This window comes from Protopterus annectens, chromosome 3.part1 (assembly GCF_019279795.1).
Source record: "Protopterus annectens isolate FY-2018-M chromosome 3.part1, PAN1.0, whole genome shotgun sequence".
In the NCBI taxonomy this organism is placed as follows: domain Eukaryota; kingdom Metazoa; phylum Chordata; order Ceratodontiformes; family Protopteridae; genus Protopterus; species Protopterus annectens.
The window spans coordinates 1,366,934,943-1,366,962,769 of record NC_056732.1 but is presented as its reverse complement, the minus strand read 5'-3'; the positions used below and the strand labels follow the sequence as shown (position 1 = coordinate 1,366,962,769).

Genomic DNA, 27,827 nt, shown 5'->3' with positions numbered 1-27,827 from the left:
CAATAACAGACAAAGCCTGCTTCGCTCAGATAGAATGCTGGATTTTCAGCCTAATGGAGTTTCCTTCAGGAAACACTTAATTTGTAGACTATAAGACTAGTTAAAACTTCACCCTACATTCTTAAATTCTGTCAGTTCTCCTGACTACAAAACATTTTAAGGACAGTTAATGCAGCTATTTACCACTGTTTGTGTGAAACATTGTATGCATCTCCTGAGCGATAATAATGATAAAGGAAAAGCCCTGTTTGTTGAGTGATGGAACAAACACAAAAGTCCAATGTAAAAGGAAAAATGTTCCAAACACTAAAACCAAGGAGAAGCCAAAATCCAATAAAAATCCAAGTAAGAATCCAAATAAAGTTCCACAGAAACCTTTATTGTATAGGTAAGCGCTTCCGCAGCCTCTCCTGGTTGCTTCCTCAGACCAAAACAAACACGCTTAAAAACAATCCCCTTTTTATAATACACATCACACAAGACTCACCAATCCCCATGGAGAATACAAGACTCCAATGCTTTCCAGATTCAAAGAGATACACACTCTTTTAAATCAGATAAAAACATATATGTAGAAAATGCATATAAAAATACATGTAGAAATACATATAAAAAAACACATAAAAAGTGTGTATAAAAATATATAAAAATGTGTGTAAAAAGCCTAAAAGCACTGTAAAGCATGCTTGCATGTCCTGTTTGAAACACAACCCTAGTTCCAGAGCACAGCAGATTGCTTCATACTACTTTCTTCCTACAACAGGTTAAAGGGATATGTAATCATTCAGCCAGGGTGATTTATGTGCAGCCAGTGTCAAAATCCATCTAAGTTCTTTCTGTTCAGTTCTATTACTTAAATCCCCACCTCTCATATTTTCTACTAAACTGTCTATAATGAAGAAATTAAAACAATGGTTCTCCCCCTGCTGCAACATATGCTTGGCTATTGCACTATGTTCCTGCCCTCTCCTAGAACAGTAGAAGTGATTCCGTATCCGTTCTCTGAGGCGTCTGTTGGTTTTCCCAACATAGACTGTGTCACAGCATACACAGTGGGCTAAATATATCACATCCTTAGTTTGACAGTCCCCCATGGCACTTAATTTATATGATTTCCGTGTTATGGGATGTACAAATAATCTGTTGGTTTCAATGTACTGACAGAATGGACACTTGTTGCATCTCACTGTCCCATAGGTCGCCAGAGGGGGATGTTACATCCCTTCTTTATAGCAGAGCATTCCTCTGAGTGATTTACTGTTTTTATATGTAAACTTTGGCCTATCACCTACTATCTTACTGACCTGATCATCTGTACTTAGAATATACCAATTCCTATACAGTATATTCTTAATCAGATGTGTATCTGACTAATGTGTTGTTATAGCTCAAAACGTGTGTGCCACCAATCCTTTTCTCAGAGGTCAGATTATCTCTAGCCGGACTGGAAAAGTATGATGTCCCTATATTGTCTCTCTGACTTTTGGCTGTTTGACAAGCCTCCTCTATCTGCTGTGCTCTGGAACTAGGGTTATGTTTCAAATAGGACATGCAAGCATGCTTTATAGTGCGTTTAGGCTTTTTACACACATTTTTATATATTTTTATGCACACTTTTTATGTGTTTTTTTATATGTATTTCTACATGTATTTTTATATGCATTTTCTACATATATGTTTTTATCTGATTTAAAAGAGTGTGTGTCTCTTTGAATCTGGAAAGCATTGGAGTCTTGTATTCTCCATGGAGATTGGTGGGTCTTGTGTGATGTGTATTATAAAAAGGAGATTGTTTTTAAGCATGTTTGTTTTGGTCTGAGGAAGCAACCAGGAGAGGCTGCGAAAGCGCTTACCTATGCAATAAAGGTTTCTGTGGAACTTTATTTGGATTCTTACTTGGATTTTTATTGGATTTTGGCTTCTCCTTGGTTTTAGTGTTTGGAATATTTTTTTCTTTTACATCTCCTGAGAGATGATTACCTTGTATCTTTAGATTTTACTATCATTCTGATAGTCCACTATTGCACTGAACCTCTTCATGGTGGAGTACTATAGTAGGGCTATCTTTGATTTAGAAATGGTAACCATTAGAACTTACACCATATGGTAAATTTTCTAAATCTGGCTCATAGAGGGTTATGAACAGACCTCTGATCATAACCTACTTACAGGAAATGCACTTTGAGTGTGGAGTAAAGCAGAACTTAAGAGGTGAATCTTAGCATCCATGTCAAGAACATATAATAAGAGTGGTTTTCAGAGATACCCAGTTGTAATTCTTTGTAGTGCTATTTTTAATTATAACACCCACCTGGACAGGGTCTACTTTACATGATCAAAATGCCAGTAGACCGACTTTTAAAACACTGAGGCAACAACATCGAAAACTTATAACTCTGACAATTTAAATTGCTGACGTACACAAAACCGAATGTATAAAATTCTGTCTTACCTCCCATTTAATGCATGTACAAAAGTAAATACTTATACCATATCAACAGTGCACTATCACTTTAAAACTTTGTACAACATACCTAACTCTAACCTACACCCCTCCCACCAACCAATACCCGCATACTCAAAGAAAATCTCACTCAGTATTAATGAAGGTATCTACAGCACCCACATGAATATTCACTGGAGATTCCTTAATTCCATTATTACAATTATTTATTTTTTACTTTAACATTTGTGTAGGGAGGCTGCACCCCCCTGCACACCTCCCATGGGAGGCTGCATCCCCTACACCCCCTGAAAATTAAATATACCAACTCTGAGATCTCACTACAGTGCAGAAATTAGCAGATTTCCTGTTTTGTTCATCTTGCAAAGGTGACATTTCAAACATTCAGTCTTATAAATGTTGGTATAGTGAAGTTTTAGTTATATAAAACTTTGCTATTGTCATCTCAGTGTTTTAAAGGTCGGTCTACTGGCATTTCAATCATGTCAAGTAGACCCCCTGGGCAATATGGTTTCCTATGAATTACGTAAATGTTTGTTTAATTTCTCTACCTGTTTCTTCGTATAAAAAATAAATTATCAAGCTATTGTATTGTATCTTTATATATTTTGTATAAGATTATGCATACTATTAGTTGCTATTCTCTGAGCTGCCTTTATCCTATGATTTTGGAAAGATGAGATGTCCAAGAATTCAAATGGTACTCCTGATAAGAGCTTTAAGAATGGCACTCTAGTGTAAGAGATCTGTCCTTAAAGCTCTAATTGTAAGGTCAGTCTTGACATCTGGTAACTGTGTGACATTTGTATTTCTTTCCTTTGTCTGAGGGGGTTTGCTCTGGGTATTATGATTTCCTCCCCAATAGGTGCTGTCTAGAAGCTGTCTATGTAAAGCACTCTTAACTTTGCCCCTTTTGATTGGGAATGGCTAAGAAGAATCTGATATGCAACAGTCCTTTCAGCTAGTTAATTAAATTAAATGGAATAATCTCATAAAAATTCCTATTTGAATGTACTTTGCTCACAGTGCAAGTCATATTTGTTAATAAAGAAATCTCTGTTGGTCATAAGAATAGAAGGGAATTCAAATAATTTTAGAGCTTCATAACAAGGATTGGATTGTTGTCAAGATGACATTATTGATCAAAATAAAGATAATGTGTGTTTGAAGATGGAAGTGTATTATTTGGGAGACACCTTTGATATAGGGGATCAAAGATAATGATAATTGGTATATATATTCTCCTTTTAATTCAGTTAACTTAAAATTTAAAAAGTTATTTTTACTCTCTCATTTATGTATAGTATTAATCAGAATGTTAAATTTTGTGAGGGAGGTAGGCATACGATAATGCCTTATAAAATCCAATGTAATCCTCCTGGGATTACTTCATACGCAAGTCAGATCAAATCAACGTCTTGCACATTCTTGCAGATGTCATCTGAAAGGAGAGATGGGCCAAGCATGTAACACTTAATTAGGCGATGCATATCACCAGTGTGTCTGAGGCGTGTCAGGACCCTTTTTTCTTAAAGCACATCTCTTCATATTGCTAACAGGTGGTTTGATATGTCAGATTAGTAAACTTTTTCCATAATGCAAATATATTGCAGTTATGTTGACTGCTCAAGCATCAGTGCTATTCTCTTTACTAATTAAAAAATTGTAAATAGTTACCTGATTCTGTGATACAGAGGATAGATTCCTGACTGTAGGCGACTAGACTCCAACTAACAACCTTGGCACAGTCCATGAGGGGGAGAATGAAAGGGTCTGGAATTCTGGGTCATTCTTCCTGCTGTCTTGACCATCTGACAAAGCTCACCTTCAAATAATGATCAGTTAAAAGGTTGGCACCTCTTTCAGTATGTCTATCCAGATCATACTTTTGCCATGACTACAAAGTCATGAAATGACTCTAGTACTAAGTACACCTAATAGCGTACTTGATTTTTTTTTTTTTTTTTTATAGACAACACGTGGGCAGCATAAAAGCCCCAAAAGAATTTACCACTCCAGTTTGTACCACATAAGCCATTCTTCCTGATCACATTCCTCCATCTGCATCAATTGTTCCCCACATGACTACTGAAGTCACTTAGCAAAACTGCAGAATCCGTAGGCATTACCCTGTTCGATAAGAAAGTGGAATAATCAAAATAGTTGTTAGGTGTGCATGCACAAACCACAATTATATTGTGATCTTCTCATTTATCTGCACAAACGACAACTGAATATCAGCCAGCAGATTTTCAGTATTCCTGCATCTCCCAGGCATTTCTTCTTAGTATCAGCTCCTGAGTTGTATAGAGAACCCCTACTTTCAGAAGCTCTGGAGTTAGAATAAATGATGTGTGTGGAGGTAAGGGCAACTAAATCTAACGGGAGCTTTACGACCTCTAGCACACGATCAGGTTCTTTTCCAAGACGTAAGATGATATTCTGAATCCCATTTTTTTCATTCTAATTGTTTTAACATTATAGTGCTTAATGCAATTAATGTAATTTTATGCCTGCAATTTATTTTATCATTTAATACAGTCTATTAAAGAATAGTTGTTCACGTTAATCATATTTGCAGTAATTTGAGTCATTTGAAAATGACACTTGCTGTTATATATTCGTTAAGTACTGCCTTTAAGCTTTCCTTAGTTGTTCAGTTCTAGAAGTAACTTCATGGTCTTTCAGTCACGTCACCACCATTACACTACAGAGTTTATCTAAGATGCAGCACCAACTTTTTTGATTTTCTGTTTAAACAGCATGTATCCCGTAGTACCAGTCAATGGCAGAGTAGCTGCTGAGAAGGATATAGTTCTGAATGGTATCTGCTTTCCAAAAAATGTAAGTAGTTTTGCTAAATTATTTCATATTCCATATATTCATATGATTATATATTTATATGATTCATATAATGTTTCATATTCCATATTTATCAGGACCTTGTATTTACACTGTCTCTTGATGCTGTATATAATTCTATTGCACTAATGGTGATGTTACTGTGTTTGTTTTTGGTATTTTTGTGGATTTTTTTTCTCCCTGGGTCTCCACTGAAAATGGGCCTCTGGCTTAGTCAGACATACCCCAGTAACAAATGTAATAAATAAAAGAAATAAATATATAGATCTTTAAACCTTCTCTAGTCTTTGCCAGACAGCAGTAGTGTTCCGTTTGTTTAAGCAGAACCTATTCATGTAATATGAGCTAAATCTGCCAGGCTATTATTTTAATGTTTAGAGATGCTGGTATGGGTGCTACAATATAATTATGCATTTTATTATCCCCAAGACTTGCATGTACTAACTCCTGTTATATGTTTTTAATGTAATAGATTGAATATGTGTTTATTATTGGTTCCCTTATGAAACCTTGACTCTCATGATGCTAAGGAATGACATTGTCAAACACCAATGTCTGAAATACTGAAAGGGTGAAAACTTCATCTATAATTTTTTTGCAGAATACGTAATCCCACATTTGGAGGTAAGAGGAATCATTGCCAGCAAAAAAATTAGAAAATGCACTGAAAGCAGTTTCCTAAGAAAATCTATTCCTGGTGTTCTGTTCATTGGTATCTTGTGATTCAGGTTATTGATACATGGGGAATTTCTCCCCAACCACCCCTAGATATCCTGTATTACTCCCATCGACTATGTTTAAAAGACTATGATGTCACACCTTGTAAAAAAATATACTTTAGTGATACACTATGTCTTGTGACATCTACCTGATTACGCTGAAAGCTGAGAAGAATGACAATGAGATAACCAACACTGGAAGATCGACAACAGAGAAGACCAACAGTTGAGAATCCCGATGCTGAGAACATCGACATGATAAGGTAAGTGTGCGATAGGTCCGGACATTAGGGTCAAGGTGTGGGTAAGGTAAGTGTGTGATAGTGACGGACGTTAGGGTAGGGTGCAGGTCAGGTAAGTGTGCGATAGTGATGGACTTTAGGTTTAGGGGCGGGTTAAGTGAGTTAGGGTTAGGGTGCGGGTAAGGTAAGTGTGCGATAGTGACGGACTTAAGGGTTAGGGGCGGATTAAGTGAGTTAGGGTTAGGGTGCGGGTAAGGTAAGTGTGCGATAGTGACGGACTTAAGGGTTAGGGGCAGATTAAGTGAGTTAGGGTTAGGGTGCAGGTAAGGTAAGTGTGCGATAGTGACAGATATTAGGTTTAGGGGCGGGTTAAATGAGTTAGGGTTAGGGTGCGGGTAAGGTAAGTGTGTGATAGTGACGGACTTAAGGGTTAGGGGCAGATTAAGTGAGTTAGGGTTAGGCTGTGGGTAAGGTAAGTGTGCGATAGTGACAGACTTAAGGGTTAGGGGTGGATTAAGTGAGTTAAGGTTAGGGTGCAGGTAAGGTAAGTGTGCGATAGTGACTGACCTTAGGGTTAGGGTTTGGGTTAAGGTTAGTGCATAGATAGTTGTGTATGTAAGGTTTAGTGTAGGTTTGTAAAGTTTTTGGTGTGCTTGTGTTGTGTGTGTGTTTTTCAGGAAAGGTATTTGTTTTGTTGATTGTCGGGATTGTGGTTTGTCAGGCATGTGAAGTTTTGTGTTTTTGAACTTTTGGTTTTGTCGTGTCGTTATTTCATTGTTGGTGTTTTGGCATGTCGGTGTTATCAGGTAGACCCGTCTTGTGACGTGGTACTTTACTGCAGTCACTGTTGGAACTAATGTGAGAAATGCTGACTTAAATTGTTTACAGACTGGTTTTTGAATATGCTTGCTTGGTAGCAACTTGCCTGTTTGAATACCAGTTTTCAGTCCCATTATTATTGCATTATAGTACTTAATGCAATTAATACAATTTTATAGCTTCTATTTATTTTCTCATTTAATATATTCTATTAAATGCTTAGTTCTCCTTGTTAGTCATATTGGCAATAATCTGAGTAATTTTAGCATGTGCTTAAGGACCCTGGTAACAGACTACTCTCCTGCTTTTGAGACATTATTTTACAGCATCAAAAAATGTCAGCCTGTATGTGATCATGTTTCCTAGTCATTAACAATGTTACATTCTGCTTAATGACTTTAAAACACCTTTAAGAATGTGAGAAGATAACAATGATTCATTAGCCAAATGTGGATAAAATGGAAGGGCTTACAAACTTAAAACTGACGTTTCACTTTAATTTGAATAAAAAAAGTTAGTTTAGTAAAAATAATAGGCATTGCAAGAAAGTACAAGGTCATTTTTAAAATTCAGCTGACAGTTTTTAGTTTGAAGTTGTTTTTAATTTTCTAAAGTGAATGTTTCTGTTGAAGACTAAAGGAACACAATTTTGAAGTCACTGCACATCAGTCAGGGAAGCACCTTAGAAGACACCATACATACTAACAAGGTTCCTCCTTAATGGTAAATGTAACAAGTTACACTGGTCTGTAAGATGACTGCACTATGAACTGTGGACCATTCAGATTCTTACCTGTATATGTAACCCTTCTTTGAAACCATAACAAAACTAGTAAATAAAACTGACTTTGAGCATTTGACCAAATCTCTTAACATCTTAGCATAAGAATTCCGAGCAAAGCAAAAAATAATGGGGGGTCCAAAAATAAGGTCAGATTTTAAATATTGCTCTTATAAATTTATAACGTTGCTACAAAAGCAGGATTTGTGTTAGCATGCATTTTCTGAAGGATATGAAGTCTGAAACTCAGATGTATTTCACTATTTAGTGACTTTAATCTTCAGTGATTTGCAAGAAAACCACAAATTTTACAAGGACCATTCCAAAAACATGAGCAAAAATGTGGGCATTTTATGAAAATCTGTAAAGATGAGAAGTATGAATTGAACAAAAGCTGGAAACCTGCACAGATTCAGCCCCTTAGAGCATCATGGATTTTTTTCATAAGGCAGTCTTCAGCATAATATTAAGATCACTGAAGTTTTGAAATTCTCGTTCACTACAAAGCAGTTTTTTGTTAAATTGTGTGTGTGTGTGTGTGTGTGTGTGTGTGTGTGTGTGTGTGTGTGTGTGTGTGTGTGTGTGTGTGTGTGTGTGTGTGTGTGTGTTTGGGGGGGAGGTTCACCCAGTAACCATTTTTTTTTTACTGGAGATTGTCTTGTTCCACTTCCAAATCTAATTAACTTTCGTTTATGTCATTAGCCTTTCACCTTGCAATTTGAGTGTGACTACTGCATTCATGCTTTTAAACTCCCTATGAATGATTTAGTGCCTGCCATGGAAAGAGCAGAAATGAGTGAAACTATAACATTATTTATGAATAAAACTGGATAATTTTCTAAGGGATAAAGATAAAAAATATATGTAAGTTAATAACTTATCCTGGTATACTGACTGAAAAAGTTGACAAGAGAGGAAAAGTGAGATAAAATATCTTTACTAAAGACTGTAAGATGGAAATATAAAAATTCCCATGCATCACAAATTTGTGTTTGTCTGTTTTGTACTTCTGAAGTCTGATATCACTCATATATCCAAACATGCAAAAGGGAGGGTTAGTTTTATTTCCTACACTCTCAATGCATATATTTCTTTCATTCTCCAGTATTTGCTTCAAGGGTGCTGTCATGCTTATGCCATGTGTCCTTTGGCATATACTTCTTCACACAAAATTATTTATTTTGTATAATGAGATGCCTTAGAATTAAAAATAAAAAAAAAAATCTTGCATATTTACAATGCTTTTGTTTTACCGTTTACTGTGTATTAAGCAATTGTTCCCCAAAATGCCATATTCTTTTTTAATGTTAAAGCCTGACATGTAAAGGAAAGCATTATCATTATCAGGGGTTGATAGAAAGGTGGGGACTACATTTTGGAAGATAGCAGACATTTCCATAAAGCCTAACTATGCACTGAGTTGCTTTGTCCAGTTAGTGGTTACAGAGGCATGCACTGTCCATCCTAGCATATATTATGTGTTAGCAGACAAGCTGATCCTATACAGGATCTCACACAAATGCACACACACACACACACACACACACACACACACACACACACACACACACACACACACACACACACACACACGTTCATACATAAACAAGCACACAAATGTATGCACACACACACACACACACACACACACACACACACACACACACACACACACACACACACACACACACACACATAGACATACTCATACAAGCTTGCATGCACACACATACAAAACATGCACAAACATAACACAGATGCCCACAAACAATTTGGCAAAGTTCCATTTAAATGAAAGCATGTCTAGCAGATATTTCTGAATTATAATGAAATGAAGTATCCAACAACAAAGGCAAGACTCGAAGAAAAGGTTGACTATTTAATCAATGAAGTGCTTTTTGTTGTCGTATATATAGCAACTTCTGCAGATTCATACACACAAGTACTTCACAAATTTAAATAGTAAGTACAGAAGTCACATGATCAGCAATCAGCTGATGTTCCATACATAACTAAAAAACAACTCATTCAAAATAGTTTCTCCGTTCAGTTAATCATACTACATAATAATAAAGTAGAATACAAAACTCGAACAAAAAAGAAACACTTATGACCAGCGATAACTCCCCTATTGCTTTCAAGTAAAGGAAAACGTAATAATTATAAAGGGTTAATATATGTATGTATATACATCTATAACCCGTTAAAACATCCGAACATTTGAATATATTAAAACATGTTACCTTATATTCATATCGAGCAATTAAAGTATTGACCTAAAAGAAGCACATTTGGCCTATCGGCATTAATCCCATCTTGTATAATAAAACTATAGTGGCTATACCACTATACAAAAATCTTATTCTTGATGGTAGAGTTGCCATAACATATGATGTCCATGACTATATCATGTCAATGTACAAAAATGAAAAATCTATAGGTAAATAAAATTTATGTAGCCACCTCCATTATGTGTAAAGTACCTTAAAAACCCTACCTAGTCAAACTTTTAAGCTTTAATAGGCAGGAGATGTTACAAGAATCATTCAGGCTGGGGCTTGAAAAGGCATTAAGCCTTATCTGCCATGCTAACTCACATTCTTCAAGCAAAAGGTTAAACGGGCCTCCTCTGGAGTCTGTGTTAACTTGATCAATTGCTTTAAATAAAAAAAACTGTGGTTTTCATTAAAGGCCAGATGTCTTACTAGGGGGCTCTCTTGTTTATTTTTCGCTATAGTATAGGTGTGTTCATAGACCCTGTCTCGTAGCCCACGTTCGGTCTTCCAACGTAAAAGGCTGGGCATAATTGACACCTAGCTACGTAAACCACCTGTTTGGAGTTGCAATGGAATTTATATCTCACCTTATATCTCCTCCCATTTATGTAAAAACTCTCTCCTATCTCTATGAATTTATACATCCTGCAACATCCACATGTGGACATAAACATCAGTCTCAGTGAGGCCCCTTTGTAGACTGTCCACATCATTAGGCAATTCAATTATGGCTCCCAGTTTGCAGTCATCTGCGAATTTTGTTAGCCAAAAACTTGCTGTATTAGCCTGGACTTCCGAAAAATAGATGCCAAACAGGAGAGGACCCAGAACTAAACCCTGTGGTACTCCACTTGTCATTGGTCTGAAGTCAGATTTGGAGTCAGCTACTTTCACTGTGTAGGTTCTGTCAGTGAGCCACTTGGCCACCCATCTTGTGACATAGGGATTTATGCCCAGTCTACTGAGTTTATCTATGATTCCAGAGTGGGGGATGGTGTCAAACGCTTTGGCGAGGTCAAGATAGGCTGTGTGCACCACCTTACCCTCGCCCACAGCTCTGGTGACTGCTTCAAAGATGTCAGTCAGCTTTAGGAGACATGATCTACCTTTTACAAATCCAAACTGAGTGGGGTCCAGAGTTTGCAGGTTACCTATGTCTTTGTTTATAAGCTCCAAGATGATACGTTCCATGGCCTTGCAGACCAGGCTCATCAGGCTAATAGGGTTGTAGTTCCTGGGGTCCATGGTGGCACCCCCTTTGTGGAGTGGGATAACTGTCACTGTGCACCATTTAGTAGGCACAAAGCCTGAAGTGAGGCTATGATTGAACATGGTGCTTAGGTGGAGTGCCAGTTCATTCTGTAGCTTGTGCAGAACGCAGCCTGGGATGTTGTCTGGTCCCATGGATGCTGTGTCTTTGGTTTAACTTGTGGATCTGTAATTGCAGGTGCTATGCATTCTTCCGGTATAGTGATGGGCCCTTTGGGGGGGTGGGGGGCTAAAGTTTGCACTGAACCTATCTGCCAGGATGTTGGCAATATCAGTTGGTTCTGTATATCTAGTGCCATTGTGCTGTAGCTCAGAGCAGATCTGAGTATTGCCATTGAGATTCTTGACATAGCTGTAGAACGCCTTGTAGTTGTCTTTAGAATCAGTGGCAATTTTATTTTTGTAACTAGCTTTGGAGGATTTTATGAGGGATCTCAGCTTCTTACTGAGGCTCCAATCATGGGATTTTACTCTTTTTTGCAACAGCTTCTTCCTTCTGTTGTAGAGTTTGTTTATGGCAGAGGACCACCAGATTGGCTTCCTTTTTTTGGAGTATAGCATCTTGGTTCTGTTTGGGATGGCACAGTCCATGCACTCGTGTATGTGTTTATACAGTGCATTTGTATAGGATTTGGCAGTTATACCTCTGTTATCCATCTGCATGGGTGCAGTGAAGTTTGCCACTTCTGTCTTAAGAAGCATGAAGTTGTTTTTGGAAAAGTTTTTTTATGATGGTTTCCTTAGTGGGGGGTGGGGTGGAATATTGATGTCTAGGGTGATTAGCTTGTGGTCGGATCTGACCAGCAAGGAGTTGACCTCTGGCATGGAACATTGGTTACCCATGTTGGTAATGACCAGGTCCAGGATATTGTTGCCCCTGGTGGGAGTATGGACAAGCTGATCCAGGGCATTAGAGTTTATGAATTCCGGAAAGCATTGAGCTAATGAGTTAGTACATGAGTAGTTTTCCCAGTTGATGGTGGGGTAGTTGAAATCTCCCACTATTAGGGTATTGGGCTGTACCTTAATATTATCCAGTATATTAAGAAACTTGGAGTGGGCATTAAGGAGCATGGCAAGGAATCTGTAACAAGCTACAACCTGGATTGCAGTCTTGCCCAGTGTTAGTTGCACTTGGATAATTTTGGATACATTATGTTGAGCACCTGGAGGTGTGAATATCCTTAATGAATATGGACACACCTCCTCCTTTAGTGTTTTGGTCAAGGTTAGGTGGCCGGAAGGTGTGGTATGAGTTATAGCCTGGTAATGCAGGGGTGCTCTCTGGAGCCATGAACCATTTCTCTGTTACTGCACAGATGTCGACATTCTCCATTTTAAGGAGTGCCTCAAGTGAGTGCATTTTGAAGTTTAGAATTCTAGCATTGAGTAGCATTGCCCTCAGTTTTTGCTTGCTTGTACCTGCTACGGTGGTGGGTATTCCATTAGAACCTTGTCTAAATAAGGCACTATGGGGTGGTAAGAGCCTTAGCCAGTATCCAGAATTCTAGGGGCGACAGATGCAGGCCATCTCTGGCAAAGCATCATGGTCTGTCGATCATGTTTCTCAGGCAGATACTGGATCCCCTTAGAATGACACCAGAAGCTTAGCCAATTGTTGAAGTCAATCATTTTGTCCTTAAACTGTGGTATCATTCTGGGTGATGGCAGGATGCTACTCAGGGCTAGTGTCATACCTGCCTTGACTACACGATCCAAGAGCTCCTCCATGTCTCTTTTCATGTAGTCCAGGGAGGTACATCTCAGGTCATTCACACCAACATGGACAATGACAGAGTCATATTTGTAGTTGTTGTGGAGTGACCTGAGTGCGTGCCTTATGTGGCGGATCCTGGCACCCAAAAGGCAGCTGACAGTAACTTTCACCTTGTTTAGCCTGGAGAGTTGGACATCAGTGTGCCTGACTATACAGTTGCCTATGACAAGTGTTTTGGGTATGTTGTTTTGCCTTATGGGCTGAGGTTTAGTGGCACACTGATTTTGTGGTCTATGTGTTATTTGGGTAGTATTGAGGGGGGGTTGTGGTTGCTTCCATTTCTGCATTGGAGGTCTCTGTTTTTTGGGCAGATTTTTATTGAGAGCCTCCATGATAGTAGGTGTGTGTTTTGTTCTACTATGTGTTGGTTTAGTTGGTATAGGTATTGATGGACTATGTGTTGAGTGTGGTGTGGTGCAGGTGTTTACCATCTACTTTCGACTGTCTACTCCAGTCTTGGCTCGAGAGAGCTTGGCTTCCAGTTTGGTTATATAAGTGTATCTCTCACAGGTTGTAGTGTTGGGTGGTAGGAGGAGAGGGTTGTTGGTGTACATGAGGCAATTGCTACATTGCCCCAAGATGCCCAGGTTCATCAGGTGAACTGGGGAAAACACTGGGAGCTGACCCTTAGATATGCCTGGATAGTACTAAAAACTGTTTTCCTTCTGACAAGTGAGGAAAGTTGAGTGCTGTCGTACTTTGTAGTTTATTTAGTGCTTGCAATGAGTTTTGAATAAGTGCTGATCACAAAGAAGCAGTTTTGAGTGCTACTACTAGAAAACTGGCTAGTTCTAAGGGAAATTTTGAAGAGCAGACTTTCTGGTACAGAGAATAGTTTAACACTAGTTAAACAGCGCTGTGCAATGTGCAAAACTGTGGAAACACGGGTTTTTAAACAGAAACATGAAAGGGATAGAAATAGCCCAAAATGGCCAATAAAACTACAGATTCTGAGCTGAAACCACTCCTCCAATGACAGATAGGCTGCTCAAAGCTCACCACTCTCACTGATGAACAGGGAGGCTTCCTTCTATCTTAGTAAGCTGATAGGTGGGCCTTAATAGAACAATATGCCAAACCAGCATTGAGCAACTCAAACAAGTAGAAGAGAACCAAAGGAGCATCTACAGTAAGTGGGTCCAGGTAATGAGAGATAGAAACCAAACATCTTCCATTTGGAAAAGTAGGATTTCCTAGTTGTAGGTTTCCTGGACTCCTGCAGGACTTGCAGCACATCCTCAGAATAAAAGGTGTCTATGAGGAATCAAAATCCTATCACCCACAGTGTCAGTTGAAGCATGGGCAGGTGGGGATGGACAAGAGATCCCTTGTCTTGTTTGATTAGATCCACCCTGTGAGGTAACTTGTGATAATTGCCCCTGGCTAGATGCAGAAGAAGAGGGAACCAGTGCTGTCTTAGACAAAAGGGAATCACCAACAAGATTTTAGGAACATCATCTTGAATTTTGAACAGGACTTTCATAATGAGAGGAAGGAGAGGGAATGCATAAAGAAACATCCCCTTCCAAGTTAATGACAGGGCATCCACTTTTCATACCAGAGGACCTGGGTCTCTGGCACAAAACAAAGGAAGTTGTCTGTTCATAGGGGAGACAAAAAGATCCACTTGAGGAGTATCCCACTGGTGGATAATGTCAAGAAACACATCCCTCTGAAGCATTCATTTGTGGGACTGAGTTAAGGACCTGCTCAGAGTATCTGCCACATTGTTCTGACTGGAAGAGATATAAACTGCCTGAAAAGTCAATTGACGCTTGACAGCAAGATCCAATACCAGAAGTGCAAACCAGCAAAGAAGATAAGATTTCATTCCTCCTTGCTTGTTGATATATCACTGTGTATTGTCTGTGAATACCTTGAGAGGCCCTGGAGAAAAGAGAGAATGAAAGGCCTGAAGAGCCAGCAGAAGAGCTCTCCTCTCTTTGACATTGATGCACTCCTTCTGTTGACAAGGCAATCACACCCCTGTATCTTTAGGCAGCCACACGTTGCCCCCATCCCATGTCTGAGGTGTCTGTAAACAATTCCTGAGAGAGAAGAGGGGGATGAAAAGGGATTCCTGGATTCAGAGATAACTGCTGAATCCAGCAGAGAAGTTCCTGTCTGAGGCAAGGAAAAAGAGGAACTACAAATTCTAAAGGATAAGCATGTTGAAGCCACACTGACTTCAGAAACCACTGAAACTTTCCCATGTGAAGTTTAGCCAGAGGGAGGATTGGATTCGTGGATGCCATGAAACCTAGAACTCTCACAAACTCCCTGATGGGAATGGAAGCCAGAGGAAGAAGAGTGTGAAAGAAAGAAATGAGAGTTAAGGCCTTTGGGGGGGGGGGCAATGATGCAAGCACTGACACCGTCTGAATCCTGCAACCCAGCAAAACATGATCCTAAGAAGGAGTTAGAGAAGACTTTTTGAAATTTATAGTGAACCCCAGGTTCTGAAGAAGGGATACGGCAAAATTTAGATTCTGCAAAAGCGTCTCTGGAAATGATGCCTGAATCATCAGGTCATCCAAGTAAGGAAATAGCTGGATACCTGGAAGTTAGAAAAAGGTAATAACAAGAGCAAGACATTTGGTGAACAACCTTGGGACAGTAGAAATGCCAAAGCAGAAAACTGAAAATGCAGGAAGTAACATAGAAATGCAAAAACTTCTTTAAAAGAGGACAGATCGGAATATGGAGATAAGCATCCTTGAGATCCAGAGACACTATATAGACCTGAGGGAGCAAGAGAGGAAACAAAATCTGAAGGGACATCCAAAAGGAAGGTACCTTTAGAAAAGTGTTTAGATGAGAGAGGTCTAGAATAGGTCTCAAAGTGCCCTCTTTTTTGGGCACTTGAAACAGTTGAGAGTAGAACCATTTCCCCCTTTGGGACACAGGCATCTCTTGAACAGTACCCTAAGAAAAAAGATCTTGAAGCATCTTTTGTAAAAAGGGAAGATGTTCCTGAGGAGGCTGAGGAATGCCCATAAACCAAAGATGGGATTCCACACCATGAAATACCCTTGACGAATGATTGGCAGAACCCAAAAATCCTTAGTGATATTAAGCCAAACCAAAAAAGAAAGAGAAAGGTGAAGAGAAAGAGGAACGTGGCTGGGAGGGATGGATAGTCACATAGTGCCTTGTTTGTCCAGAAAGGAAGGCTTTGGAGTCCCTGAAAATTGAGCAGACTTAGCAGGACGAGTCCATTTGCCACTGTTCTTGCCTTTAGTAGAAGGATGAGATTGCCTACAAACAAAGGCAGGCTTAGTGAGGTATTTTCTCTGAAATTTAGAACAGGAGAAACAAACACATGTTTAAGCCCCCATAAGGACTTACCCTTATCCTGAAGGGGACTTAAACAAACCAGCAACAGTTTCCCCAAACAAAAGTTTAGAATCCAGAGGAGCATCCATCAATTTAACTTTAATATCATCAGGTAGAGGTTGAAGCCTAAGCCAAGAAGGCCTCCTCATAACTGAACCAAAAACAGCAGCCCTAGAATAGGCATCTACTGCATCATAACTACATTTCATGGAATGATGAACAACTTTGGATGAAGTCCCTAGAAAGGAAAGAACAGAAGTTTTACCCTCAGACTCTGGAAAATCAGAAGTAAGTTGGCAGGTCAGAGAAAGAAGAGTCAACACATACTAGAAATATTGGTCTGATAATTAATAGCCCTAAAAGCTAGGATAGTGGAAGTGTAAACCTTTTTGCCCAGCCTTTCCAGAGTTCTGCTGTCCTTGCCAGAAGGCAATAACTGGGGCGAAGGAAGCAATTGAGATGGTTTATCAGAGGCTACAGACACTACCGAGGGGTCAACAGCAGGGCATTTATATAAAAAAGAACAATCCTCGGGAACCCTATAAAAGCTATCAGGCTTCTTGGAAGCAGGGGGGCAAGAATCAAGTGCCTGAGAGGCATTGGAGAAAGCATCCAGTAAAGCAGCCAAGACAGGAGGAATAGCCGCAGGTTTAGGAGAGTCCAACTGCAACAACTCATAGTACCGCTTCTTGATATCAGAGACCTGAGTACAATCCAACTTAAAAAAATTCCATCATCCTAGAAAGTGTGTCCTCAAAGGAAATTTCCTCCAAAGGAACATCAGGACTAATAGATTCCTCCTCCTCTGACCCATACTTCAAAGGAGGAGGAATATGAGTAGAGTAAGTGAGGGATTCATCATCAGAATCTGACTCATCCTTAGAAGAATCCTGGTCTCTAGGCTTTTTAAGAGGAGTAGGGGACCAAGGAGGAGCAGGAACTGAAACCCCATGAGGAGGCTTTAAAGACATTAAGGCAGGAAATGGCCCCTGGGTAAAAGTCTGCCACTCACTTTGTGGATCCCTAGAAGCAGAAGAAACATACTTAATTGTTTTCTTCTTTTTTAAGGGAATTTCCTGAGAAGACTCAAATCCAGGACAACAGTTGGGAACCATAGCAGGAACTCCTTCCCCAACTAAAAACTGAGGAACTCCCCTAGGCTTATCAGAAAAAATGAACCATGGTTTTCTCTAAACATCCAAGATGGATTCCTGCAAAGCCTCTTTGTATGTGCTGCCAGACGGATCCTCACCAGTCTCCAACATGGTCATGGCAGAGAAATCCAACAACACAGCCAGGTGAGACTCTGGGTTCATAACAACCTTGGAAGAAACACCTGGCAGATAGTGGACAGCAGAAGATTCCAGTCACACCTTTTTCACCTTCTTCCCTAATGGCTGACCCTTGGGGTGGGAGATTCCTTCCATAGTATCTTTAGCGAGTAGCTTAAGACACTGGTTCTCAATATACAAGGAAAGTGAAAAAAGTCTACTGCAAAGGGTTTTTGGAACAAACAGCTGTCAAACAGAGCAAGATGTATGGTCATGAGAAGCGCCTAAGCAAAAAAAGAAACTTATCATTGCAGTCTCCATGGGGAATCTGTCTCCCACACTGGCATTCCTAGAGGACATTAACCTCAAGGAACACAAAAAACAAGAAAACACAAAATCCGCAATGGGGTACTTATCTTGCGAAAACAGCAAACAGGGATAGGAAGTCACTGGAGAACGAAAATGTTTTCAACTGGCAGCAAACTGACACAGGTAAACAGAATGATGTAAAAGATACTTTCAAACTGGCAGCAAAGAAGTTATGTTTTTGGTAAGCCTGAATATCACCTTTATGCCCTATGTTACGCAGGGATTGCATGGTGATGTTCGGTATACTTTTTAAATTTAGAAGTCTTTGGAAGACTGGCCGGACTTCTGGCTTCCATGGCTATTTGTATGTCAGCACTGATTCACTGTAGCAATGAATGTTAGGACATGTGGTATGTTCTGTGGTACAAACCTACTCCTCCAACATGTAATATTTATTTTGCAAAAAAATAAATAAATAAAATATTGTGATCCCTTGAGTGGGTGTTTGTGATACGACTGGACTTACAAATGTGTAATACATCTGACAGAACAAGGTGTTTTGAAGCTCTATACTTGAGGCACAGGTCACCTCTCAGTAACTTGTATGATACTGAGAACAGGAACAAGACTTTGAGGTGGTCTGCATAATTTTTAAGATTTAGCCCATTGAGTTCTTTAGTAAGAAAGCACTGTAGCCATTCTCATTGTGACAAGTGTTTGGACAGTTCCATACCAAAAAGGGCATTATACACAATGATTGGCCTAATGTGTGCAGAGTTCAATTGAATTGGATCTTGATGCAGTATCCTTAGATATAAGCTGCAAAATGAAAAGGGACTTCCTTACAACAGTAGATACATGGTGATCAGAGGACGATTTTCTGTCAGCATAGGTTCTTAGATTCCTAACTACAGGAGCCATTTTCACAGTGTGTCGTCAATGGGAAATTAAAAGAATATGATTATACATGTATTGGCATTTAGTTTTAGTGCATGGTTTTGACACCGGCTATTTGTTTGAGGCTGGACCTCTTGGAAGATCTTGGTGCCATCTGGGGAGTTTACGATGACACCAAGTTTAGCCAGCATCTGCAAACTTCTTCAGTTACAAACCATTAACATTAGCTTTGACCTGTGAGAAGCAAACACCAAAGCGCAGTGGCCCAAAGACGGAACCCTTTGCTACACTGCTAGTTACACTTTTTTGGAAGGATGTAGAGCTACCCACCTTCATTTTTTGCTTTCTATTTGTGAGCCAATGGGATTGATATTTCGATGGAAAAGTTTGCCTATGATACCCATGTATGGCATGATGTTGACCATCTTTGGAATTCTAAATACGTTTTGTCCACTGTTTTTCCCCTCACCCTTTGTTTCAATAACTTTTTCAGACACATCAATCAGGTTAAGTAGGCAGGGCCTGCCCTTGATTAATCATAATTTGGTTGGGTCAAGAGTCTGCAGGCTGCCTGTATCCTTATTTATCAATTCCCTAATGATCCTTTCCTTAGCCTTACACATGAGACTGGTCAGGCTTATGGTTCTATAATTTCCTGGGCCTGTTGAAACTCCCGGTTTATGCTGTCCTCCACTCATATGAATAAAGCCTGTTTTTTGTATCCACGGTTTCTCAATATAGTGTAGACTGTCCTACAAAAGTAGTACCTATTTACCTGGATACCAGATGACTTGTATCATATCACTTTATTATCTGCAATATTGGCAGGGGCACTCAAAGAGCGCTTCTCTTTAACTGAGTTAAAGACTGAAATAGCTGTTAAAAAACAAAAGGGCAATGTTACAAGAGAATAGAGGATTCTTTAAGTTACCATTAATGAGGTATATAAATGGTACAGTCAGTGTATGTTAATTTCATAGTCAGAACTTTGAGCCATTAAATCAACTTATAAAATGTCTTTCCTGGAGACAAGCCATTCTGCTATTCTCCCATGTTGGAGTTTTGTCTCACACCCAGTATCACAAATATATTAAGTACACAGTTGCTTAATCATGTATACAAGAGAATAACCTACGCACAGTGAATAAGTGCTGGCATACAAATAGAAAACACACCAGCAGCTGCTTTCTGTGAGAAACTTTGATCAGCTAGCTCATTATTGATGATTTAAAATTAATTAGTTAATGTCTTCTCTAGCTGACACTGCAAGAACAGGATAACAAGATAACAGTAGATGAGTCCTTAACAACAGCATTTCTTCTAGGGGATTAAAAATAGAATCAATGGTTAATTGGGATTTTTTTTTACATTTCTTTTTTATCTCAGCATAATTACAGATCAAAGTATCATTTGTTTTGATACGCTGAGTTTTAATTATTTTTTTGGGGTGGGGAAGGGGATGACTGACTGTATGTTTACAGAAGATGAGGTGACGAGGTTCATGGATTTAAATAAGCAAAACACCTCCTTGCAAATCAGAGACAAGGGTTTGACACTGAGCACTGACCGGTATGTTAATGCCTATGATAGACAACTTTGCTGTGCATCACAAATTCCATGTTCTACACCCAAAGCATAACATTTGTTACTTACACAAAATCAAACTCCTCCTATTCCATGTATCCAGCTTTTTATTCTTACTTGTTTGTCTTTTCGGCTTTTCCCGGTAAGGGGTCGCCACAGCGGAACTCCGGTCCGCTAATGATTGGCAGTAGATTTTTATGGTGCTGAGTTGCCAGACCAATGCCCAACCTTCAGCGAAGGCACACCCATTCACGCATGTCTTTCGGAGGCCACTCGGGGAAGACATGCAGACTCCACACAGAAGGCACTCCCCGCACGCTAGCTGAGAATCAAATGGGAGAACCTCTTTCTGTGAGGCAACAACACAACCGCTGTACCATCGTGGATTTATCCAGCTTTTCATTCTTTCTGTTAAATGCACTGAACTTGCATTTATTATTTATTTTGCTCAATAGCACTAAACACCATTATACAGAGAACATAGGGTTATTCATTTACCTTTTGTTGATTTTATGTATCGATTGAGTTAGATAATTTTGGAGAATACAAGATAATTTTTAATGTTCAGTTTGTGTTTCAGAGCTGCTTGAGACATGAGGCATTATCTGTAGCATTTTCATATTATTTAGGGTTACATTTTTTAATTGCATACATCTCTTGGAGATTTTTATAGAATTTTTCCTTTAGATACAGATTTAGGTATTAGGCGGAGTGGTGGGCTCATTATTGGGGGAGTTTAGTAATCATGTCATGGACCAACTTTGTTAGGTGATGTGGATGAGTTTTAGTGCTTGGACACCAGGTAGGTGCTTGTGGCTGGATCCTGTGATGAGATGAATATACCGAAGCCTGGTCATAACTGCTGGTGTACTACAAAGGGTGTATTGCTGACTTGGATGCTTCATTTTGTGAGGAAAATGTTTTTTTTTTTTTTTTAAATCCAAGGATTTGTTTTGCTAATGTTTTCATATATGGTGCTGGACATATTGTTTGGAGAACAGATGACTAACTTTTATACAATACTTGATATGGTGTATTTGATTTTTTTAAAATATTTTTTTATAGCCATATATGTGAGCTTCAGAGTATGAAAAGAATGTTTTTTTCCACCTAACTTGTATTTCTAAAGGGATTTTATATGTATATATATATATATATATATATATATATATATATATATATATATATATATATGTCCTTATTAAATGATAGAAAACTCATTTGATAGAAAATCATTTGGCTGAAACCAAAACATAGAAAGCTCAAAATAATGAAAACTCATTTGACTGAAACTAAAAACACTGAAATTGCTATATGCCCTTTTCCCCATGGTAGTGCGATCCTGGAGTTAGTATATATAGTTGAGGGGGGTGGGGGGCACCGCCCCCCACAATGGGGGGTGTAGCCCCCCCCCACATACTTCATACATTTTAAACTCTACCCATGGATACTTTTAACTACAATGAATAACTGTTTGGAGAAAAAAATATTTATATAAACAATGTGGGGGCGCCCCCCCATCTTTATATACTAACTCCAGGATCATACTACCGTGGAGAAAGGGGCATATAGCATTTTCATTGTTTTGAGTTTCAGTCAAATGAGTATTCAGAATTTTGAGCTTTCTAGCTTATGGTGTCACTGAAAATGAGTTTCTATCAAATGAGCTATCATTTCATAGGGACCCTATATGTATATATATATATATATATATATATAAATATAGATATTCTTCATAATCTCGAAATAGTGAAATCCCGAATTTCAGTATCTGGAGACCACGAAGCCAAAAAATGTAAACTTGAAACCCCAGAAGCATGATACTTAAAATCGCAACTTCTACACTAAACATATCAGACACAAACATACACTTCCCTTCACATACACAAACACCTACCTTACATACAAGCAGAGGAGTAAGTACCCCTGCTCCCCCATGTGGGGGGCTGCACCCTCCACACCCCCCTACTTAAATATACTAACTCCGATGTTGGACTACACAGACTAACACACAAAAACACCACCACACAAGCTACATTCCCCTCACGCACACACACACACACACACACACACACACACACACACACACACACACAAACACACAGATATCACACTAACAAAACACACAGACACACACTAAAGCCCCTATCCAAAACCCGTAAAACACAAACACTTACCTACATCTCCAGCCACCCACTCACACACCACAACACCAGAACCGCTAATTCAAAATCACCGTAGTTCGAGATAATGAAGGGAACCCATATATATATATATATATATATATATATATATATATATCTATATATATATATATATATATATATCTATATATATATATATATATATGCATATATATTTATAGGTTTGCTATCAAAAGGTCAAAATTAGTTTGGTCAACGCTCATTTGGTCGAAATCATTGCATCAACAGGTCATAATATCAGCACCAAAATATCTACATTTAAATGGTCGACACACACCTCAAACTAACACTAGGGTTTTAGCAGGGGGGGCTGCATCCCCCTGCAGCCCCAGTGGTGGGCTGCACCCCCCACTTATATATTACAGCTCCAGGATTGCACAACAGTGCTGACAAGGATAGATCCTTGCTTGTTGTCAACATAAGGTCGATAGAAGGTCGACAGCACTGTCTGTCAACCAAATGAACTACTTAATATTAATTAGTCGATCAAATGTGTCAACAAATATATATATATATGTGTAAATCTTTAGACGTTTACACTTTGTTGACAGTGTTAGTTCTTTGAGGCCAGTCAACTCTTTTCGGAGGAGATCCTAGGTGGTATTCATACCTACTATTTTGGCAGGTCACTAGGGAATGTTTTCTATTCTTTAAGATAAGTGATATGGGATCTGTTTTATACACCAGGAAGATTTGGTCTTGGTTTAATGTCTCTTCTGTTGAATAATGACGTACTCAAGAGTGTATTTAAAAACTAATCACAATATCATGTGTTCTTGTTCAGCAACAGTGTTTTTGTTTCATAACACATGAAAGATATAGTGAAAAAAAATCTCTCTAAATATAGAGAAGAAAATCACAGAATATCAAATAAATACTAGTCATATTGTTCCATGCCATGCAGAAAATCTTACAAAGAAAAAGCTTGTGATGAAATATGTATGCTTAAATGAGTAAATTCCATGACTAAATTCACACACAGTATAAATTTAACTACACAACAGAAATATTCCGCTGCCATCTAATGGGAAAATATAGTATAGTATTAAACTAAATCACAAATATGTGCATATAATTTCATTCAAACCAAGGGAATATAATGACCCCTAAATTTACAGTACACGATTCTTCTTTAGTGTCTGAATTTTTTTTCCAGTCTCTCATACTTTGATTTTTATGACCAATTGTGTCAATAGCTGTGGTAACAAAGCAAATATCTTGATAAACCAAGTTTATGTTCACATAGGATCATAGCATCATAGGAGGTTACTAGGCTAATGACCCTAGAACCCTTACAAGCCTAGCCAAGTTTTATCCTTATTTCTATGATCAGCATCTATCACCCCTGTCCAAGAGGGACATAGGCGGAACCCCTGGGGTGAATTTACAGTTATCCATCCAATCGTCCAAATTACGCTTGAAGAGGAACAATGAAGTGCTGTGCTTAACATGAAGGGGAGTCTGTTCCAAAAGTGAGGAAACCTCTGGGAGACAAGTCTGTCCCTCCAGCAGATTCTATTAATGTTACATACCAGGTTAAGGCCATTAGAGCAAGTAACCTGTGTACCATTTGACTTACGGATATGCAGCATTTCCAGTAAAGCAGGGTCAAAGATTGACTTATATGCAAGGCAAATATTGCCTCTGAGTAGTCTGTATGAAGCAGAATAAAGTGACAGTGATTTCAGGTGATCCTCATAGGACAGATGGTGAAGACCTTGAATTTCCCTTGTGAAGAACCTTTGTGGTCTCTCCAATTGCTGCAGGTGCTTGGAAAGGTTCATACCAAAAGAGGCATTGTACTGAATTATTGGCCTGATGAGGGAAGAGTACAGGAAGGTTATAACTTTCTTTTTTTCTGGAGGCAATACCCTTACTTATGAGATAAGCAATATAGAATGCCCTTCTTACCATTGTGGAGATATGGTGATCAAAAATAAGGTTACTGTCAACCTGTATGCCCAGGTCTCTAAACACTGAGTGCATACTTAGGGTGTTGTTATTGATGTGGTACTTAGCAGGAACATCACTTTTACTGAATAGGATGACAATACATTTTTTGCACTGAGTTTAAGGCCATGACTTTGGCACCAGTCATTTGTTTCTGCAAGACCCTCCTGTAGGATGCTGACATTGTTTGGAGATTCTATGAACACTCCCAGTTTGCAGTCATCAGCAAACTTTGTCAGCCACAGACTGTTACTTTTAGCTTGCACTTCTGAGAAATAGATTCCAAACAGTAGAGGTCCCAGGACTGATCCTTGTGGAACACCATGGGTTACAGGCCTGCTGTTTGAGGTGGATTCCCCTATTTTGACTATATGAGTTCTATCAGTGAGCCAGTTAACGACCCACATAATGATATACGGGTTGATACCTAGCTGGATGAATTTGTCAATTATGCCTGAGTGGGGGGTAGTGTCAAAGTCCATGGCTAAGTCTAGGTAGGCTGTATGGACAGATTTCCCCTCATCAAGAGTCTTGGTGACTGTCTTGAAGAAGTCCACCAGGTTTAACAGGCATGATCTCCCTCTGACAAATCCAAATTGAGTAGGATCAAGTGTTAGGTAGTTACCAATGTATTTGCTGATAAGGTCCATGGTGATTCACTTCATGGCCTTGCAGATAAGGATAGTCAGGCTTATAAGTCTGTAGTTCCTGGGGTCAATGGAAGTGCCAGGTTTGTGCAGGAGGCCTATTTCCATTCAGCTGGGATGAAGCTAGTGCTTAGAGTATGATTGAAAAAAGTACCCAATGGTGTTGCTAATTCTTGTTTGAGCCCATGTAGGATGCAGCTTGGCATGTTATCAGATCCCATTGATGCAGTGTTTTTGACCTTAGAGAGGGCATTCACAACCTACTATTTAGCGATACAAGGTAGAGGACAGGTGATAGAGATGTCTTGGGGTAAGTGTGGCAGGGACAGCTGAGTGATGTTTTCACAGAACTGTCAGCTAGCAGATTAGCACTGTCCATAGGCGCAGTATATGTGGCATCACTAGCTATCAGTTCAGCACAAATCTGGGCATTTCCTTTTAGGTTACAGATGTAACTAAGGTATGCTTTATGGTTGTCCTTCATTGAGGAAGCTACTTTGGATGCATAGTTTGCTTTGGAGGACTTCACAAGAAGTCTTATTTGCTTGTTTAAGCTGAGGAGGGAGTATTTCCAGTTTAGGACTCACTCCCTCTTACTCTTAGACAGCGATTTCTTCCTCTTATTGTAAACCTGTTAATGGCAGTTGTCCACCAGACAAGTTTGTTTTTCCTTGAGGAGCTTTTTTTGGTCCTATAAGGTATGGCTGAGTCAATGCAATTGTTCAGGTGTTTGTAAAAAGCATTTGTGTAGAACTCTGCATAGTTGCAAGTTCCATCTAAGGGGGAAGGTGCAGCAAAGCTATTTATACCATCCAGTAATAGGTTATAATCTGCTTTGGAGAAGTTTTTTAGTTTAATTGGTGCTAGGGGTGGGTCAGGTGTGATAGTAACGTTGAATGAGACTGATTTATGGTCAAATGTCAGCAGGAAAAACCTCACAATGGTGATGCTACAGTGGTCCCCCATATTGGTAAGCACCAGATCCAGGGTGTTGGCACCCCTTGTGGGGGTGTCAACTAGATGGTCAAGGGCAATGGAGTTAATGAAGTTGAGGAATCTTTGGGCAAGTGAGTTTGCACACTACTAATTTCCCCAGCCAATGGATGGGTAGTTAAAGTCACCTAAAACTATGGTGTTCAAATGTGTCTTGATAGACTCAAGTAGATCCAAATGGGCAGAGTGGGTGTCCTGATTTATGGAGGGTGTCCTGTAGCTGCCAATGACTTGAACAGGTGTCCTACCAACATTTAATTGCACGTGAAGTATCTCCAGGGAATCATGCTGTCTAACCAGTTTGGAGGTGCATTTATCTTTAATGAATGTTGATACACGGCCTCCTATAGTTTTCACGCCATCAGTTTGTAGTCTGAATGTGTGGAAGGATGTGTTGCCCGATATGGCTGGGATGTTCTCCACAGCCTTGAACCAGGTCCCAGTGATGGCACAGATCAATGTCTTCCAAGGTGAGGACTGCTTCCAGTGAATACAGATTCATGTTAAGACTCCTAGTATTTAGCAGCAAAACTTTGAGGCTGTTCTTAGATGGAGATCTTACATCAGGAATTCTGTCCTTGAGACACTGCCTAAAAATGGCACTATGGGGGTAGCAAGAGCCTTGGCAAATAGCGTAAACCACAGGGGTGACAAATGAAGACCATCTCTGGCAAAGCATCAAGGTCTGTCGATCATGTCATCCCAGGCTGACAGATACTATATCCCCTTGGAATGGTACCAGAAACTAAGCCAATTATTGAAGTCTATCATTTTCTGTTTGTATTGAGGCATCATCCTAGGTGAAGGTAAAATGTTGCTTAAGGCTAGGGACACACCAGCATGAGATAGATAGTCCGAGAGCTCAAGCATGTCTCTCTTCATATAGTCCAGAGAGGTATGTCTCAAGTTGTTTACACCAACATGGACTATGACAGAGTCATAACAGAACCTGTTGTTGAGAAACTTGAGTGCATGTTTGATATGGCGGATCCTGGCACCTGACAGACAGCTGACCATGACCTTCTCCTTATCCAGCATGGTAAGAGGGACACCTGTGTGTCTCACAATGGAATCACCTATGACTAAAATGTTTGGTTTTGTGTTTTGCCTCAAAGGCTTGACAGGTGAGACACTGGTATGTGAGCATTATATGTATTGTGTTCTGCAAAGGAAGTGTGTGAAGCTTGCTTTTGTTTGTGTTTGGGAGGTCTCTAGTGTTTAGGTATGTTTCTGATGAGGACCTCCGTATATGTAGGCATGTGTGATGTGGATTTGGATGGAGTTGGAGGTGAGGTGTGCATGCTGACAACCAGTATATATCACTGTATCACTTTTCACATCACAGGTTCACTTATGTGCTGCCCAGAAGTTTATTGTTGAAAGTGGCTAGCAGAATCCCCACAAAGAAGGTGCCAGAAAAACATGTT

The 27,827-nt window shown here is 39.3% G+C and overlaps 1 protein-coding gene across 1 annotated transcript in view; it reads left to right on the top strand.

Annotated features, from left to right (window-relative positions):
* LOC122798461 (sterol 26-hydroxylase, mitochondrial-like) overlaps nt 1-27,827 on the top strand; it is a 934,778-nt gene that overhangs the window by 701,954 nt on the left and 204,997 nt on the right. Inside the window, exon 7 of the mRNA XM_044067402.1 lies at nt 5,227-5,308. Coding sequence (XP_043923337.1) covers nt 5,227-5,308 — 82 coding nt within the window. The remainder of the gene's footprint in view (nt 1-5,226; nt 5,309-27,827) is intronic.